At 38.5% G+C, this 17,271-nt stretch overlaps 1 protein-coding gene across 2 annotated transcripts in view; it reads right to left on the bottom strand.

Annotated features, from left to right (window-relative positions):
* myom1b (myomesin 1b) overlaps positions 1-13,249 on the bottom strand; it is a 70,232-nt gene extending 56,983 nt beyond the window's left edge. Inside the window, exons 1-3 of one of the 2 annotated variants that reach the window (XM_015354467.2) lie at positions 13,097-13,249; positions 12,491-12,692; positions 172-303 (exon numbers count right to left, since the gene is read on the bottom strand). In XM_015354467.2, the coding sequence (XP_015209953.1) occupies positions 172-303; positions 12,491-12,627 (269 nt within the window). In that variant the 5' untranslated portion in view covers positions 12,628-12,692; positions 13,097-13,249. The remainder of the gene's footprint in view (positions 1-171; positions 304-12,490; positions 12,693-13,096) is intronic. The other variant, XM_015354466.2, reaches the window with a different exon arrangement.
* Between the last annotated feature and the right edge of the window lie 4,022 nt (positions 13,250-17,271).

The following is a 17,271-nucleotide window of genomic DNA, read 5'->3' as shown; positions in this document are numbered from 1 at the left end:
CTTTCCATCCCCTTATTACTCTTATAACTAGGACAAGCTTTGATCTGATGAGCTACTGGACTCATGTACTGAATTCCCTTTATTTACAGTACAAGGACTCAAAAAAATGACAACGTTGCCTGGAAGAAGCCTTGTGTTTCTGTGCAGTAATTTGCTCATTACTGTACACACCGGCCTCTGAACAGTGGCACCACATAACCGATGACTTCGTTGTCTTTGTCCACGGCCAGGTAGGTTGGCTTGGCTCTCTTGGGCAGTGGGCTGAGTTTGCTCTCCTCGCTTGAGTACTTGGAAGCTCTCAATCTGCAGGAACAAGACCAACACAAACGTGACTCAGAACATACTTTCTCAATAGCCCCTGTCATATGGTTTGTCTCAAAATTCCACTGAGAAGACCAGGTTAATGAACGATGAGCATCCTTAATTACAGGGCCAAAAAGATGCAGCTCACTGGAATGGCATAAATCCTGTAGCAGAGATTTAACATGTTAAACATTGGTGTCTCAGAAATAAACAGTTAAACCTAATAAACTCTTGCACAATGCTGTAAGTTTATGAGACAACGTTTGGCTGTTAAAAACTGATGTTTTGTTTTTTCAATGTAGCGACAAGGCCTATTATTTCACTAAGAATTAAGTGTTATTAAAGACTTCTAATAATCTTGTGGGCCTTGACCTGGTGCTATCTGTGGATGGCACAGGAATGTGGCTAAAGAGAATAATATATAGTGCAGGTGGGCTCCAGGCTGATTTCTTCCCAAAACCACAGGTCAAAGGTCACTATCCATCACCCAAAGGAATATACAGTACACCAGGTGAGGTTCTGTAGGGTGAGTACATGGACTGAACCTGATGGCATCTCAGCCAATTGCCAACCTGTGATTTCGCCCTATCTAAACTGGAATACATTTCATTCTCGCCGATTAACGACTGATAAATATAATTCACTTATACGAGACTGATAAAACCTAGGAGCTAGACTGTAACACATTATAGTTGTTGCGTATTTTCACTCTGAAGTTATTAACCCTGTTCTTCAGAATCCCAGAGAGAACGATCAGCATTCGTGTTCACAGAAGATCATTTCACAGATATGTATTCCATTTGTTGCTTGTTATGCATGTTTTGGTTCTATCAATAAACTGTATATTGTACATTTAGAATCCATGTGTGAGACTGTAAATTATTATGTTTGAGTGCTTCCGAAAAGTAATCACATAATCTTACAATTTACTGTTACAAATTCTGATTGTTACAGCAAATGAAAACCCCAATTAACAAAAAAGAATTACACCGATTAGTGATAATACACCTAATGATGCAGCTAATGGCCAATTAAAGTGTACTAAAGCAGCCAAAGATGAAGCGAAGTGTCCCAGAGATGATAACTGGAAACATTTTAAAGATGAGAAGGAAATGGCAAATGTATTACATTAACATTACACTCCGGTGTTAAATACCCAACAGGCTAGTTGAGCCAAATGTCTCACCTTCCTTTCTTCCATTAAGGAAGCATTCCTTCCTTAATGCTTTAAGGAAGAAACTGACAATATGCTTCAGGCTAAGGAAAGACAAGGTTCCACATTTAACTGAACTAGTACAGAAGATGCATGTATGCAGGCGTTAAACACTATAGCAAGACTTCTTCAACATTCACTCAAAACAGGAGTAATATGATCTATCCATCCATTTTCTAACTGGTATAATAACAATGCATTTTATTTTACGTAATGCCTTTAAAAGCATTTTCTTTTAAAAGTGCTTTACAGGAAAAGTAAAAAAAAGCATTTAAAACAAAGAAACCTTTAACAAAGATTGGAGATAAAATCTAAATTTGAACAAATAAACCCAAGGGATTAGAAATGCAGTAGCAGATGCAATGAGTAAAAATATAGTATTATCTATATTGTAATATAATATAATATTATTATTACCAATTATATAAAAGCCTTTCTGAAGAAGGTAGTTCTAAGTCTGGATTTTAACGCACTCAGGGTAGATGGCTGATATCCTTGGGGATAGAATTCCAAAGCTTTGGGCAAGAACAAGAGAATGCCCTGTCACCCATAGAATGAATGAACTTGGGGGACAAACTGGAGACCAGAATCAGATGAATGAAGGATGCAAGGTGGGAAACAGGAAGATAATAAATCAGATAAGTAAGGTGCCAAACCATGTAGAGCCTTCCAGGTGAGCATGAGGATTTTACAGCCGACACAAAACCTCACAGGAAGCCAGTGCAAGGATTCTGGGACAGGAATATTGTCCTGCAACCACTTGGTCTAATACAGGGTCGTGGGTGGCTGACGCTTATCCTGGCAAGCAACAGTCCCAAGGCAGGAAATGACCTGGACAGGACACCAGTGCAACATAGAACAGACTGACACAAACACACACATTCACACCAGGTCGCATTTTCCCAGAAGCCATTGAACCTATAACCATGTCTTCAGAGTGTGGGAATAAACCAGAGCACCCAGGGGAAACCGACACAAACATGAAGAGAACATACAAACTCCACACAGATAGCATCCCAGGAATTAAACCCAGGGCCCCAGCACTGCGAGGTAGCAATGCTAACTACTGTGCCACTGTGCTCTCCCTAATACCCAATTTAATTGACTAGAAAATTGCAACTCTAGCTCCCATGCTCAGACAGGATATCATAACCGAACCAAGTAATTATAGACCAATCAGTCTAATTTATGCTTCATGCATTACAGAAATGATAATTAGAACTCAACTAGAGGAAAAGCCACATGGCACATAGGATTTTAGGAGATATTTAAAATGAATTTAGGAAAGGTGAGTCTGTCAAAAACAAATGATATATGACATAAAACTGTGCTGAGGCCCTGTGTTCAATTCTGGACCTGGGGTGCTATCTGCATGAAGTTTGTATGTTCTCCCTGTGTTCGTGTGGGTTCGTTGCTGGGTGATCTAGTATTCTCCCATAGTCCTAGGTCTACTGGTAGGTTAATTGGCTTCTGGGAAAATTGGCTCTGGTGTGAGTGTGTGTGTTTGTGTCTGTGTGTGCCCTGTGAATAACTGGCTTCCAATCCAGGGCATGTGTCACGTTTATAAACCCCTCTTCTTAAGGACGCTCCAGCCATTCCCTGTTCTTTACTCATCTCCCACACCTGCTCCCTGTTCCAGCCCCATTTTCAATTCCCCTTAAAAGCCAGACGCTCACTCTGTTCTGGGCTCTGCATTGGTTTCCGTACCAGGCGAGTCCCGGACCTGGAAGCGCCTGGTCCCGTCAAGCTTTTAAGTTCTTGTTCCTGCCAGTTCTGGCCCGGTTCCCATTTTTATTCTGTTCGTCTTGGATGGACCATCCGGTTTTTGATTTTCGCCTTCTCTTGGATTCCCCCTTGGACTTATTCCTGGATTATTTGCCTCGGCCACACCTCCCCCAAACACCAGCGCACCATGGACACGCCCCCTGTATTCATTCCTGACTCCCACATGCTTTTTTCCCTGTGTTTTCCTCACCCATCCCCGGATTGTGTCGCCTGCATAGGGTCCGGAAAGAACGCTTTCGTTACAGCATGCCCTTTGATTGTCCTGAACTGGATGAAGTGGTTAAAAAATGGATGGATGAAAGGAGTACTACAGGGATCTGTGTTACAACCACTGCTCTGTCTAAATTCTACACATAATGTAGGGAATGAAATAGTCAACTAGTCATGTTCTCAGATGATTTCCAAAACAAGAGGATTAAAAAGCACTCTAGCTAACAAAATTCTAAATGACTCAGACAAATAGGAAACTAGACAAACACCTGAAATGATTTTGAATAGAGATAAGTGCAGAGTGTTACATGTAGGTAAATAATAAACTACAAACACTGTGCACTGAGCTTCCTATAAAAAGGATTATATGTCTATGTTACATATTTTCATATAAGTAGTTTAATATCCCTTGATTTAACTTTAAATCACAGGACAGTGAGGTACTGAGAACTGGCTTTAAGACAAAAGTAACGTATTGGGCAGACACACCATATCTAACTAAAGTATAGGCATCCAGAAGGAGTAAGATTCCCGATGAAGGGAGAGGAGCAGTTAGGCTCTGTATAGAATTGGCCACTTCCCTCGTGTATAAGATCAGCTCTAGCATAAGAGGAAGGAGAGTAAGAGCTCTGGGAGGAATTCTTAGTACCAACAGGTTTAGCTGGGTTTGTGGGACTCGGGGAGCAAGTGACACTTGAACAATATAGCTGAGGCTATTCTGAGGGTCATCACGAGTATCAATCTCCGGCCCACTTAATACTTGCAGTATATCTACAAATTAAGTTCTCAATGATTAACAGCAAGGTAGAATTCTTCACTGAGTGAGAGATCTCAAGATGCTTTACACAGGTCTATAGTTTCACCAGTTTTAATTGCACCTTGAGATGGAATACAAAATAAAATCAGCATACTTTAGGAACAATCATCAATCAAAACCCGGCCCTTTGTCACAAATAAAGCACGAGACATGGACTCATAAATCAAACGAGAAAAAGATAAATCAAGGGAATAAAGTGCATTGTGCTTTATTTATCCTGACAATGACTCCAAAGTTTTAAAATTAGGAGGTACCACCAGGAAGAAAAAGCATTGTGGGATACACGAGGAATCTCTATGGAAATTCAAAACATATTTAATTTTATATTTGAGGCCAGCCCTCAGTGAGACACAAAGAATGCTTTCTCCTGTGGAGATACCACAATTTTATGCTCCAATGGTTAAGTAGTTACAATAATTAAAGCTCCTTCAAATCAAAGTGATAACGCGTGTTTAACTGCATGGCAGATCCTTTGTTATTATTAGAGATTTTTTCCTTTACTCTTGAAAGCAGAAAGGGATGTTGACTTCATTTTAATCTTTAGTGTATAAATGTAGACTCTGGACCAGGGTCACAGAATCCTGATCTCAGACTCCAGTGTTTCTGCAGCTTTTGTTAGGTGCGTTTAAACTAGCAGCACCTAAAGAGGTACTAACTGGCCCACTTATACTGATAATAAGATTATTCAAATCCCAGATGGACTGAAAGCTTGCAGATACACTGACCTCCCAGGATCAGAATTGGCAACCCTGCTCTAGGGGATTAGACAGTTCCATAAGTGCCATTTTCTGCATTTCATCTTGTTCACGATCTTCCAAACCTTGAGTTTTTTTATTAACATCGAAGCGGTATAACACCAAGCTAACACCGCATAACTTTTAATTTCCTGGTAACAATTGTAATACTGCAAAAATAACTTTTCTGTGGCGCACCGAATTAGTGGCTTTAGTGAATTTAGTAAAAAACAGAAGAAGCCCCCGTGTCTGACTCCTGCAAAAAATAAATTGTCAATAACTTATTTCTCAAAAGATAACTGAGAGATTTCTGGCAATATCATGTGCTAAAAGCAGGGATCTCACACCTCATGCTTGTAAGCCAATGTATCCAATGTTTCAGCCATAGTTGATATGACAAATTTTAATATTTCCTCTACAGAATCGGAAAGATTTCCTCCACTCAGACAAATTTTTGATTGCTGTTTTATAATATAAAAAACATTCTCGAAGCAATCATTTAATCACTCAATCAATGATTACGTGTCTCCACAGCACTGTGGAAGATAAATACAATAGCTTACTATCATATAAATTCCTTTGAAAGATTTTCTTGTGACATCAGGCTCTTGTTGTACACAAAGCTTCATATTTGATATCATTATTTGATGAAAAGAAAAACTAAATCCCTTTTTGTTCCTTCAACGGGAATGCAATGTAGTGTTGACTAGGCAATGTCATTCACAGCTCTGTACTGTACATGAGGAAATGAGTGTGAGAGTGTTTGCTATATCTTGTTACTGGACTGATTAGCAACATAGGTATTAAAAACTCCATAATGCTCCCTGAAGGGTCATCAAAACTCTTTATACTAATATTAAGTAAACAGATCTGAGATCAGAGGAAGATATTTAAAATGGGGTAAAAGAAAACAGAATCCATGGCACAAAATCATAGCAACCCACTCTCCGGAAAGAAACATTTACAAATGAATATATCATTACTTTGGAAACATTTAAAGAAATATTAGAAATGTGTGACCATCATTTTATTAATATAACTGAAAAATGTTTTATTTTATTTTTTTATTATTTTTAGGAAGTGGTCAAACAGCTTGATCCCCCATCCCTGTCACACATTTCCAGAACAGAGTCTGGTTATTCTAAAAAAAAAGTAATTTGTGACATGAGGGAAGTGTAGCATATTGTGCTCATACCTCATGGGGTAGGAGCCCAGGTTCCCAATGCAGATACTGCTGTTGTATTTTAAGCAAGGCTCTGATCCGCCTAGACTCTTGTTCAGACTCTGCTATGCACTGGCATCCCACTCACATATTTAGAGGGGGAGTTGGGTGCTCTATTCACGTATTACCATGGAAACTAAGCTCTAGGCTTGAATATGGGAATTACATTTAACAATCAAACATATTGACTGATATTGAAGCAGACTTTTTACCTTTATTTTAACCATGAACCATAAACTTTTAATGTTGCTTTTTATGCTCTACTGTGCATTATGGTAACTCTCCCCAAACACTTCATGCATTTATTTTGTCTTAAATGGTAACAAGTATTTGTGTCCTTTGATGTTAAAATTGTGTACAGTGTCTTGCTAAAGCACCCAGGCCCTTGCACAGTTGTTGCTTTAAAGCCTGTTGTCCTGACACTTTGACATGGTGATAGATATTTGTTACATCACAATCTACTTCATGTATTCAAAGCAAGAAACAAACAGAAAGAGGAACATATTTAATGATTTTTAAAACTGGATTGCCTGCGTATTAAAAATTCTTTGTTTTGGTGAATCTAAATTAATTTAAGTGCAAAGGAGTCACACGATAGTATGCAGAGGCCTCAGTCAGCTAATAAGCAATGATTCACCCCTGCTGTTTTCAAACTCGATAACTCAGGAATAAAGTTGTATAAAGCGATAGATCAGGAACGGTATAAAATCATTTCAAAGATAAAATCTCTTTGAGCATGGTGAAGTTAATTATTAATAAATGGAAAGCACCAAGAGACTGCTTAGATCAAGCTGTTCTTCCAAACCGAGCATAGGGGGAAGGAGGAAACCAGTTAGTGATACCACCATCAGGCCAACAGCAACAATGAAACAGTTACAGGAGACAGTAGCTGAGAAAATGTCTGTGAGTCAATAATATCCCTGTCACTACAGAAATAAGGGGAACTGACAAAAACATCTCAAATCCTGCATGTGGTTTGCAACAAAGCACCAAAGTGATACTACAAACACGTGGAAAAAAGTGTTGTGGTCAAAAATAGTAAAATAGTAACCTTTTGGTCTAAATGCAAGTTTGCTGGCACATACCCAACATCTGTCAGTCAACACATTCATTACAGTCAAGCGTGGTAATGGCGGCATTTTGTTATACTGTAGTTCTGCTTCTCATCAACGGGAAGTAGGAAGTTTATCCAGATTAATAAGGGACATAGATGGGGCAGAGTACTAACGCATCTTAAAAGAAAAACCTACTACAGATCTAAAACTGTGACAAAAAAAAATACTTTTCAGCAGGACAGTGATACAAAGTATGAGGCCAAATTGGCTTGAGAACAAGAAAATTCAAATTGCTTGAGTGGCCCAGTCAAAGTCCTGACTTCAATTCTATTGAGAAGAGGAAGATTTAAAAACTGCTTTGCCCAAGAGTTCCCCCTAAGCAATGCTAGACAACTCAAGCACATCTACTAAGAATAATGAGCACCAAATACACCAAATCAGTGTATACAGTTACAGACTGATCCTAAAAGACTTGTCAACGTATTGCATTTTTTCTCTTTGGTTTTTGCTGACATTTCAATCAACTCAGTAGTCTTCAGTTTGATCATTTACTTTTGGAACAACATTTTATGTATTTATGATTCTGCAATTTCACAAAATGGAATACCATAAGACAGATCTGAATACTTTTTCAAGTCATTGTATAACTTGCAAATAAATATTTCTGATACATTGGTGACATCAAGACTCTTAAGATCAGGGTTCTCTCCAAAGACCTCACAAAACTCTTGAACACACTCATACATTACTGTTCATATGATGCGGGGCTGTGGAAGAATATGTACTGTAGTCACACATAAGACGTAATTAATTAACTTAATTAATTAGCCATGTGAAGCTTTGTGCTACAGAGAGAAATCTGAACATTTCTGTATGTTACTAATGCTTTATCTTGTTTACAATAGTTTCCTGCAGCTTAGAAAAGACCCCATTTTTAGAACATCTTGAATTATGATTATTGATTATGGGGGGGGTTGAAAAGAGATAAATCAGTGTGAGGAATTTCACATTAACACCCATTCCAGAATGCCACCTGGACATGTTAATCTCCATTCCACATTATTACTGTACTATAAATAATAATTACATCTGCTATTTGCATTCTACCCATTACCGCTTTCAAATTCATGAGATGATCCAAATATAACTTTCATGTTAATATTGTAACGCATACGGCCAACATTACAGGTTGTGAGAGCCGGCCTACCAGTGCGGTGACATCACCGCCCTTCCCTGTGAATAGCAGGGACCTCAGCCGACGGGCTGAGGGGAGATCTCCCTTTAGCTCAACTGGCTGGTTCCCTGGGGAGTGACGACAGAGGCCTGGGTTTGCGCCCCAGCGGTGAAGGGACGACCTGAGGCAGGAGTGGCTAGGGCACATACCCACATGAACCCGAAAGCGCTACAATATAATAGCAAACCTGAGCTCAGCAAGAAATAAGGAGTCTTTTTCCATTAGGCTAACAATAATAAACCAGAGAAAACACAACTTATTTATGTACTCAGCTTACCATGTGACTCATTGTCCCACAGGCCCCATCATTACAGGGGTAATCAACATTCCCATGAACAGTACTTGGAAGACATCTTGGAAACAAAAAACAGCTATTTCAATAGCTTTAACAATACCCATGTGCAAACCATGAGATCATACAAAAATATGGTACCTCATAATACAAATACAAAAGGAAAAATGTCTAAACCAATGACAGCTTTCTGTACAAATTTTGATGGGAGCTACAGTATGTACAATCAGCTTAACAACAGCACAAACTTGATCATATCTCAGATTCATTGTCTATTGTCATCAGGAATTGTCCAGTATTGCCTATTTTTGCTACAGCAACATACACTACATGACACATCTTAATATACCGAGGCCTTCCTCTTAAAGAACACCTTAGTACTGTAGGTCTCCAGAAAGCTTGTAGGAGACTGTTATTGCAACATAAACTGTGCCAATAAAACTGCCATTTGGATGTATTTATAAAATATTTTTCATTTTTAAGCATTATGTAGTGGCCATAATACATACATATTTATATTTTTCCTCTGTTGAAAGATTTATTTTTTGTTTGATAATATACAGTAGATTATGAAAATGATTATCTATATTCTTTAGAATAAATGTATTTAAATATGCATATTGACAAAAAAATGGAACAATCTATTTCTACAATACAAAATACTAAATATTGATAAAGTAAAAGTACTATGGTGGTTAACATTTCATTGATAAGCATAAAGTCATTTTCAGTAGAAATAAATCAAAGTGTATTTGACTGAATTATTCAGAAACTCATTTTCTGAGAGTGTATTTGTCATTTCTTAAACTTTTGTACACCATACATTTAGATCCTGACGGATTTCTTGAAAAAACAAATGTGCATCATGTGGGGCAGACATTTGTTTTTGCATTGTGTTATGACAATGTTTTGCAATAAGTATAAAAAATATAATCTGGCCATTAATAAAATTTCAGGAATAAGTAAATGACTGAATGTTAGACATCAAAGGTTGTTCTCTATTACTGATTCTCTATTACTCCTTATTATATCCCATCTCTCCCTTTCCCTCTCATCTTGACCTCAACACTCAATTTCTTCTGGCCACTTGGTTGTACGTTTCTCTAGAGAGCAACCCGAATAATGCCTAGTTTAAAAGCAATAATGAAGAGATGAAAATACAGTAACTGGAACAGTTATTGCGTTAGTCAGCAACAGAGTTTAAAGGTAGACTTTGATGCAGGTATTCAGCATAGTGAAAACTATTGGCAACGTCATTCCAAAGGTCTACTTTATGCTCAATAGAGAAACAAGAACATAAAGTCATGAGTATGAATAATAACATTTGGAGTGCAAACAGGAGAATCACTTCTTTTTGCAAAGCTTTATCAGTTGCTGGAGAAGATGAGAACGTCAAACTACTGAAGACCATCCTGAAGGGTTTCTTCAAGCAGCAGCTGGATGAGATTCTCAGGTCAGTCAGCTAACTGATCAGCCCGCCTCTTCTCACCAGTAAGTGTTCCAATGTTGTCATTCTCTCATCTCCCAGCTCATTCTCATTCCTCACGTTCCTGTTGTGGAATCAGCTACCTGCAGGTGAATGGAATGCACCTTTTTTTGCACTCACTCTTATCGGAGTCCTGTGACTTCTCCAGCCTCACTCATCAGAATGTATATTCATCAGTTTGTCTTGAATCCTAAAAATCATTATGCCAGCACTGCACTGCTTATTTCCCCTCCTAAGTCACAAATCATCCATTGGCTCTCCCTCTCGGTTGTGCATGACTGTCTTCCGTGAACCTGAAGGGGTCTGACAAGGGAACAAGTTTGATATTTGTAGTCATGGGAGATATCTGGTCAAGGTTGTTTAATGAGGCCATGGTGACCTCTCTTCACTGCTCTCATCTTGATTCCTGGCAACTTTCTGTGTTTCTGGCAACTTTGGGTGTCAAATTGCTGGGCTCCTTCCCATCTGGCCCTAATGCTGCATGTCTTCATGTTTGCTTTTATTAGATTTTTGAAACACGTCTGTTCTCCTCTGGTGTGATTGTCTTGGGTGGGCTAGCTGAAGAGAACCTACTTTAGGACCCTGGAGTTAAACATCCAGACACCACCACAAACCTAATGGAGCTGGTGACAGATAATCACAGCTTTAATGTTTGTGGTGCCTACTTGGGTGAAAACATTGATGTTGGTGTGTCTGTCATCTAAAATGATAAAAAAACAACACAAGAACAGTCCTTCCATCCTTTTATGTGGTTCCTGTATGCTGTAATAGTCCTGTACTGTAAGGTTTGAATGATAACCTCACAGTAGTCTGTCAGTTTGGTTACAGTTTTAGCATTGTAATCCTCAAAAACCTGCTTCTCTTTTTCAGCATCATTTTCAACATCAGCTGTCTGTGCAAGTTAACCCTAAGGTACAGGAAGCACTCCCTATACACCAGATAAACTTGCATTTGAAGATTTCAAAATAAGGACTTTGGTCTTCTGAATGTAAAAGGGACTTTCCATCTTCTCGTGTGCCTTGAAATACAGTATATTACAGTTTTCTGTAGAAGATTTCAGTCAAGGCACACACTGCAGCATTATCAGCAATGGATGGGGTGGTTCAGTTTTCATCTGGAGTCAATGGAGATTAAATAATTCACCATCCATTCAGTAAATCAACTGCATTCCAGCTTCAGCCTTGTCTTATCAAATGGTTTATATCACTCATAAATACTAAAAATAGATTTGTGGCGATGACAGGCCCTTGTTTGACTCCTATTTGGACTCAAAAGTGCTATGCAGTGGATTCATCACTGAGGATTATAGCATATGTACTGTTTAATGATGAAGTAGGTGTTGGATGCTGATTAATTTTGAAGGACATCCATACTTCAGGGGCATTCTTTCAGAGTGGTATAAAATTTGCAAAGTGAAATGCCTTTGACAAAATAATGCTAAATAGTGTTGTTCCTGACATTTAACCTGTAGCTGACAGGATGTAAAAATTGTGTTGTCCGTGCCTCTTGAGGGTTTATACCCATTCTGAGCTTCTGTGTTTTTACAGTCAGCTATCTTCACAGGACTACAGATGGGAGGAGGTAGCAAGGTTTATGGCTCTGTTTTCAAAGAAAATGTGCAGGACTTCTGTCAAAATATTGCCAGGTTTACACACATAGAAACCTGTTATTAAAAGCATTACTCTTTGCAGAATAATTCAAAACACTCTAGAACGTCAGTGTCTGTGGATCATCAAGGCATGTTTACAAGCTAATGAGTGTAATATCGTTAAAAAAAAACATATTATGTTTCCCAGTCCCAGTCCACATGGACTACACACATTTGTAAACAATGTGAATGAAATAGTAACATCCTATTACGCTATCCACCCCAAAGTCAACTATTACTTTCTTCTTCCGAGAAAGAAATGTAATTCACAACTTGGTAATCATACTTAAAATTCAATTTACCAATAACCTAGCAAATGTTAAAACATTACTAAGAAAAAAAATAAAGAGAACTAATCACTCAAACAAACAAACTGGAATACGAAAACCTAAACCTATTCCAATTGGACCCGTCTGTAATGTACAGTACAAACCAGCAGCCCTGCGTATTATGTTGAACTGCGTACAGTAAAAGGCCAGCGGCGCTCTCACCCTGCGCTGCGGGTCGACGCGCTGCTCTTCTGCTCTACATGGTACTGACTGAGGGTGGACTCCACGGCGGTGCTGCGGTACCCGCGGTCATAATGCCGGTGATGTTTCTGGTAGAACGGTAAAGACCCCGAGGACATCCTGAGCGACTCCAAACGCGATCTTTATTCCGAGTCTTCTGCGGGTCCTGCTTCAGTGCCAAGCTCTGCATCCACACCAGAAGAAGATCTCATTAAAAGCAAGAAATAGCCGGAGCTAGATCTTAATGCCACACTCGAAACACCTCAAAGACATTCCAGTACTGTCACTGGGGTTATCTTTTCTTAATAAACCACAAGTGCTATCAATGGCCGCATTGCTGAAATTAGATTTTTAGAGTTTAAATACCAGATCAAAATATCGTTGATGGTTATTCCTATACGCATATACGTTTTGCTCAGATGGCCCCTCATCTACCTGATCCTTCGTACTTGTGGTTTATGTCAAGCGTTAATTAGCACACATCGCATAATAATAATAATAATAATGATGATGAGACCAACTGATAGATTGGTTACAATTTAGGAATCACGAGAGATACAATTTTTTAAATATAAGTATTGCACTTACCAAAGCTAAAATGTTCAAAGTTGCTACAGGAAAAAAAAAAGAAGCTGAACTTAAAACGCGGGCCAACAAACTTTGAATCCTGACAAAGCGGTGAATAGGTGCACGGCTGTGGACTGGACTGCGGTCCACAGAACAAAAATAATGCTTGCAGTCAGTGGAATGTCGAAGCCCCAGTCACGACCTTTTATGGACAGAGAGTCTGATAAATATAGCTGCGAGGCACTGGCTGGGCTATCTCAACGCCCAGACTTTAACGAACACACGGCTTTACAACTACAGCAACATACGTTTCGTTTAAGAACTTTGTGCAAATCCTAACTTCCTAATTTAGATTTCCGTCTTCAGGTTAAAGCAAAAGGTAGACAATATGTATATGGATGGCTTTCCGAGATTCACAAAATGTCATAAATCCCACAAGGAAATCCAATCCAATATTTGGTCGGATTATTGGAAAGCCTGCTTGGAATCTTAAACACTTCTATGAGATTCAATAAAAATTGCTTAGTTATGGTGGCCGTTTATACAAATGAAATGAATCTTTTCGTGAGAACTTTCGTGAAAAATTAAATTATAAGGAAGTATTATTTACGAAATACTTTATATGGCATTTCAATACTTCTAATTTAAATAGTCTGTAAATCAAACACGTGTTTCATGTGAAATGACTACTGAAGTAAAGTTGGTATTTTATCACGAAATAATCGGAATCTCAATAATAGACTACAAATAACTGAAAACTTTGAGCATTATGTCAAGAGCATTCCTACACATTCACTGTATACAGTCCTTGCGTTTAATGAAATAAAGCTATGTGTGAACTGCCAATGCTATATGGTTAGGAGTGCCACATTGCCATTTCTTAGTAAAAACTATTGAAAACAGATGTTAATTTAAAAAACGTAATTTATGTATTGTTAAATTTCTGTTTAACAGCTGAGCTGGAACCCTTTTTAGGTGAATCAATTTCAGGCAAATTAATTTCATGCTCAAATAACCCATATTAAAGAAGTATTACTTGAACGAAATTACATTTAGTAGTGTGGTTCGTTAAATTGGGTTAGCAATTTAACCGGACTGTTTCTGTGTTTTTATTTTGGATACTGGCATTAAGCAGAAAATGGAATGACTATATGTACAGTATTTTGTATGAACACAAAAATATTTTTTTTTGTGAAAAATGTTGTTCTTCTTTGTCGTGAGGAATTTCATTACTTCAAAATGCTATTCAAATGGCACCCGTCTTTTGACACATTTTCTCAAATGATGAAACATTTTAAAACGTTCAGTTTGTTTTTTGAAGACCCAAAACATACAACCAATGTTTCCTAGAAGTTTTTTTTCTCCCCAAAGGGCAGTTGAGTCCACTCAACAGTTTTATTTCAAAAGTATGGTATGAGATGCACACAGGTTATTACAAAAAATAACTTAATGCAAGTTTGTCAAATACAATTGTCTAATGTATGGTTTATTAATGATACCTATAAAGCACACATCCATCCATTTTCTAACCACTTTCCAATCCCTGCAATCATGAGGCAGAGTACACCCTGGATGGGTCACTAGTCCATCACACAGCACACACGAACACGCACTCACACACTCACACCAGAGCCAGTTTTCCCAGAAGCCAGTTAACCTACTGTACCAGGATGTTTTTGGACCTTGGAAGGATACTGGAGCAGCTGGCAGAAATCCATGTGAACATGTAGAGAACATGCAAATGTCATGCAGACAGACTCCCACGAACCCAGGACCCAAGCGCTGTGAGACAGCAATGCTAACCAATGTGAAGTATTAAGTGTTACTGAGAACATGTAATAGGGCCTTCACAAAAATCTGCACTGTACTGGCTAGCCATATGTGTATCGAATGCAACTCATACATGTTTCATAATGTTCACCTAAAATAAAACATTACTATTATTTATAGTTACAAATTCTATGCAGGCAGTGGGAGTGGTGTGACTCTTTTTCACTACAGTGCACTCCAGAATGCAGGGTCTCCAGCCAACTCCAGGTCTATACTCACTGCCCCTGAACTTTTCCCTTTTCTTCTCCTCCATTCAGGACCAGGCTTGGCAGATATATATATTCCCAGCAGCTGAAATGATTGCAGCTGATATAACAGAGCCAAGTCCTTTGACACCTAAGCCTATACATAAATCCCAGCTCTAAGTGACATTTTAATAAACCAGTAATAAAAGAAACAAAAATGTCAAGGTCACTGTAGGTGGGGAACTGTAGACAATGATCTGAGCATGTCCCTGCTGCACCAAAGCTGTCTATTCATTCTCAAGCATAGCCAAGAGCAAGTCCACAGACATATCGATGTAGACACGATGAAACGGGGAGGAGCTCACCACTATCCTCAGCCTTGTCTCTAAGAGGAGATAACACAAGCAGTCTGCATGTTTGTTCACTTGTTCACACCAATAGCAATAAACTACCTTCTTGGCAATTCAGTCCCAACATACATAGCAGGCTATAGAGGATTAAGTATCTGTGTCTGATTGCAATATTTTGTGCTTTACTCTTTTTTTCTAAATTCAATTTAGTATAGTTCTAATTAGTATTTTTTTATGAAGTACTTATTAAATCAATGTCCCTTTGGAACTGTGATGTATTGAATATGGTTTGTATCAATTATTTGAATTCAGATATAGACATTACACAGCAATATCTGTTGATAATACTGTAAAGTACAGTATGTTGTCTTATAGTGACGGTAATATAATAATAGCAGTCTGTTTCTTGTTCACTTTAGTCCTTAGATTGAAATAAGAAGAAATTCATTTTTTTTTAAGAATTGTGTTGACACTGAGGTTTTGTACATACAGAGTTTAATAGAGAAACATATTTAGTGTTACGAGACTGAATGGAGAACCCTGTGCAGGTCGGTCTCGTTAGAAAAATGGAGAAGGCGAACGATTCCAAAAGGGCTAAATAGAGATTTCGCTTCTAGGAGGATCGCTGATAGCAGGCGAGCTCAGGAGACAGAGGAAACTGTACAAACCAAGTGCAGGGGTGTGGACTGAGACGGGTTTAAAAAGCAGGTCACACGTGGAATTTTAATTGTTAAAAATTAACGATGTCCTGGTGTGCCCGTAACAATTCGTCTATTTAGCCAGCTTGCAGGAGTTCCAGACAAAGGATCAACTGGAGTACCATTTAAAACTCTACTCTCAGGCTCTGTCTCCTCTTTTTCTTTCCTTTCAGCCAAGAATTTCTCTTTCACTACCTGATGACTAACCACAGCCTGCTCCTCAGAAATCCAGAAACTCAGATCAGGCCATCACAGCTTTAGAGGTCCAAAGTACAGTACACCCCATGCAGATTTCGGCTGCTCAGCAATACTAACCTTGGCCTCATCATTCCTGCAGTCTCATGCCAACTGTGGGGCATCATCCTCCCTTACAGCTTCTAAAATATCTGTGTCAGTGAATAGCTCTGGATCTGTTACTCACTTTCAGCAAAAATAGTCCATTTCACACAGTAAACCCCATCTGAGACAAAGAACATCATCTTCTTTGCTAATTTAACTTGAATTATCCTTTTCTAAAGGATATGCCCTGTATGCTACACAGACACTTGAGTTAAAGATGAGATTAATTATAAAAAGTAGTTATAATTAATGTAGTGAAGCAATGAATCTATACTTGATCATACACAATACACTTAGTGGGGTTATCAGGTGTGAGCATAATTTATTGCACTGGTATTTTTTAAAATACTTTAGAGTAACCAATTATTTGACTCTCCCATTTTGGAATCACTATTTGTATCTGTCCGGGACTCGCTAAAAGCATACTTGTAGTATTTTAAGTATTGTACAATGTTTACTGCATATTAAGGTGTGGTAAACTAAAACTAAAAACACCCAAGACAACTATAGCGAGTAGAGTAAGATTAGGACTCTGGTCTAAAGTGGGGTTAGGACATTTGCTACCATATTTATCCTTGTCCAGTCTGATTGTCAGTCTTGTTTGTTCCGAAAACTGGTCTTTTAGGGAGTTCTTGTTGCATCTTTATGGCTTGGTTTACAGCAATGACCTTTTCACCTACATGGGGAATATGAGAAAGTGCAGACAGGCTCCTCCGACCCACCTATCCTTTGAGTCATTTATCTTCTGACACACTACAAGCTCTGCAAGGACCTATAAGAGGTTCAGAGCCCAT

This window comes from Lepisosteus oculatus, chromosome 6 (assembly GCF_040954835.1).
Source record: "Lepisosteus oculatus isolate fLepOcu1 chromosome 6, fLepOcu1.hap2, whole genome shotgun sequence".
Taxonomy (NCBI): Eukaryota; Metazoa; Chordata; class Actinopteri; order Semionotiformes; family Lepisosteidae; genus Lepisosteus; species Lepisosteus oculatus.
This window is presented reverse-complemented; position numbering and strand designations above follow the sequence as displayed.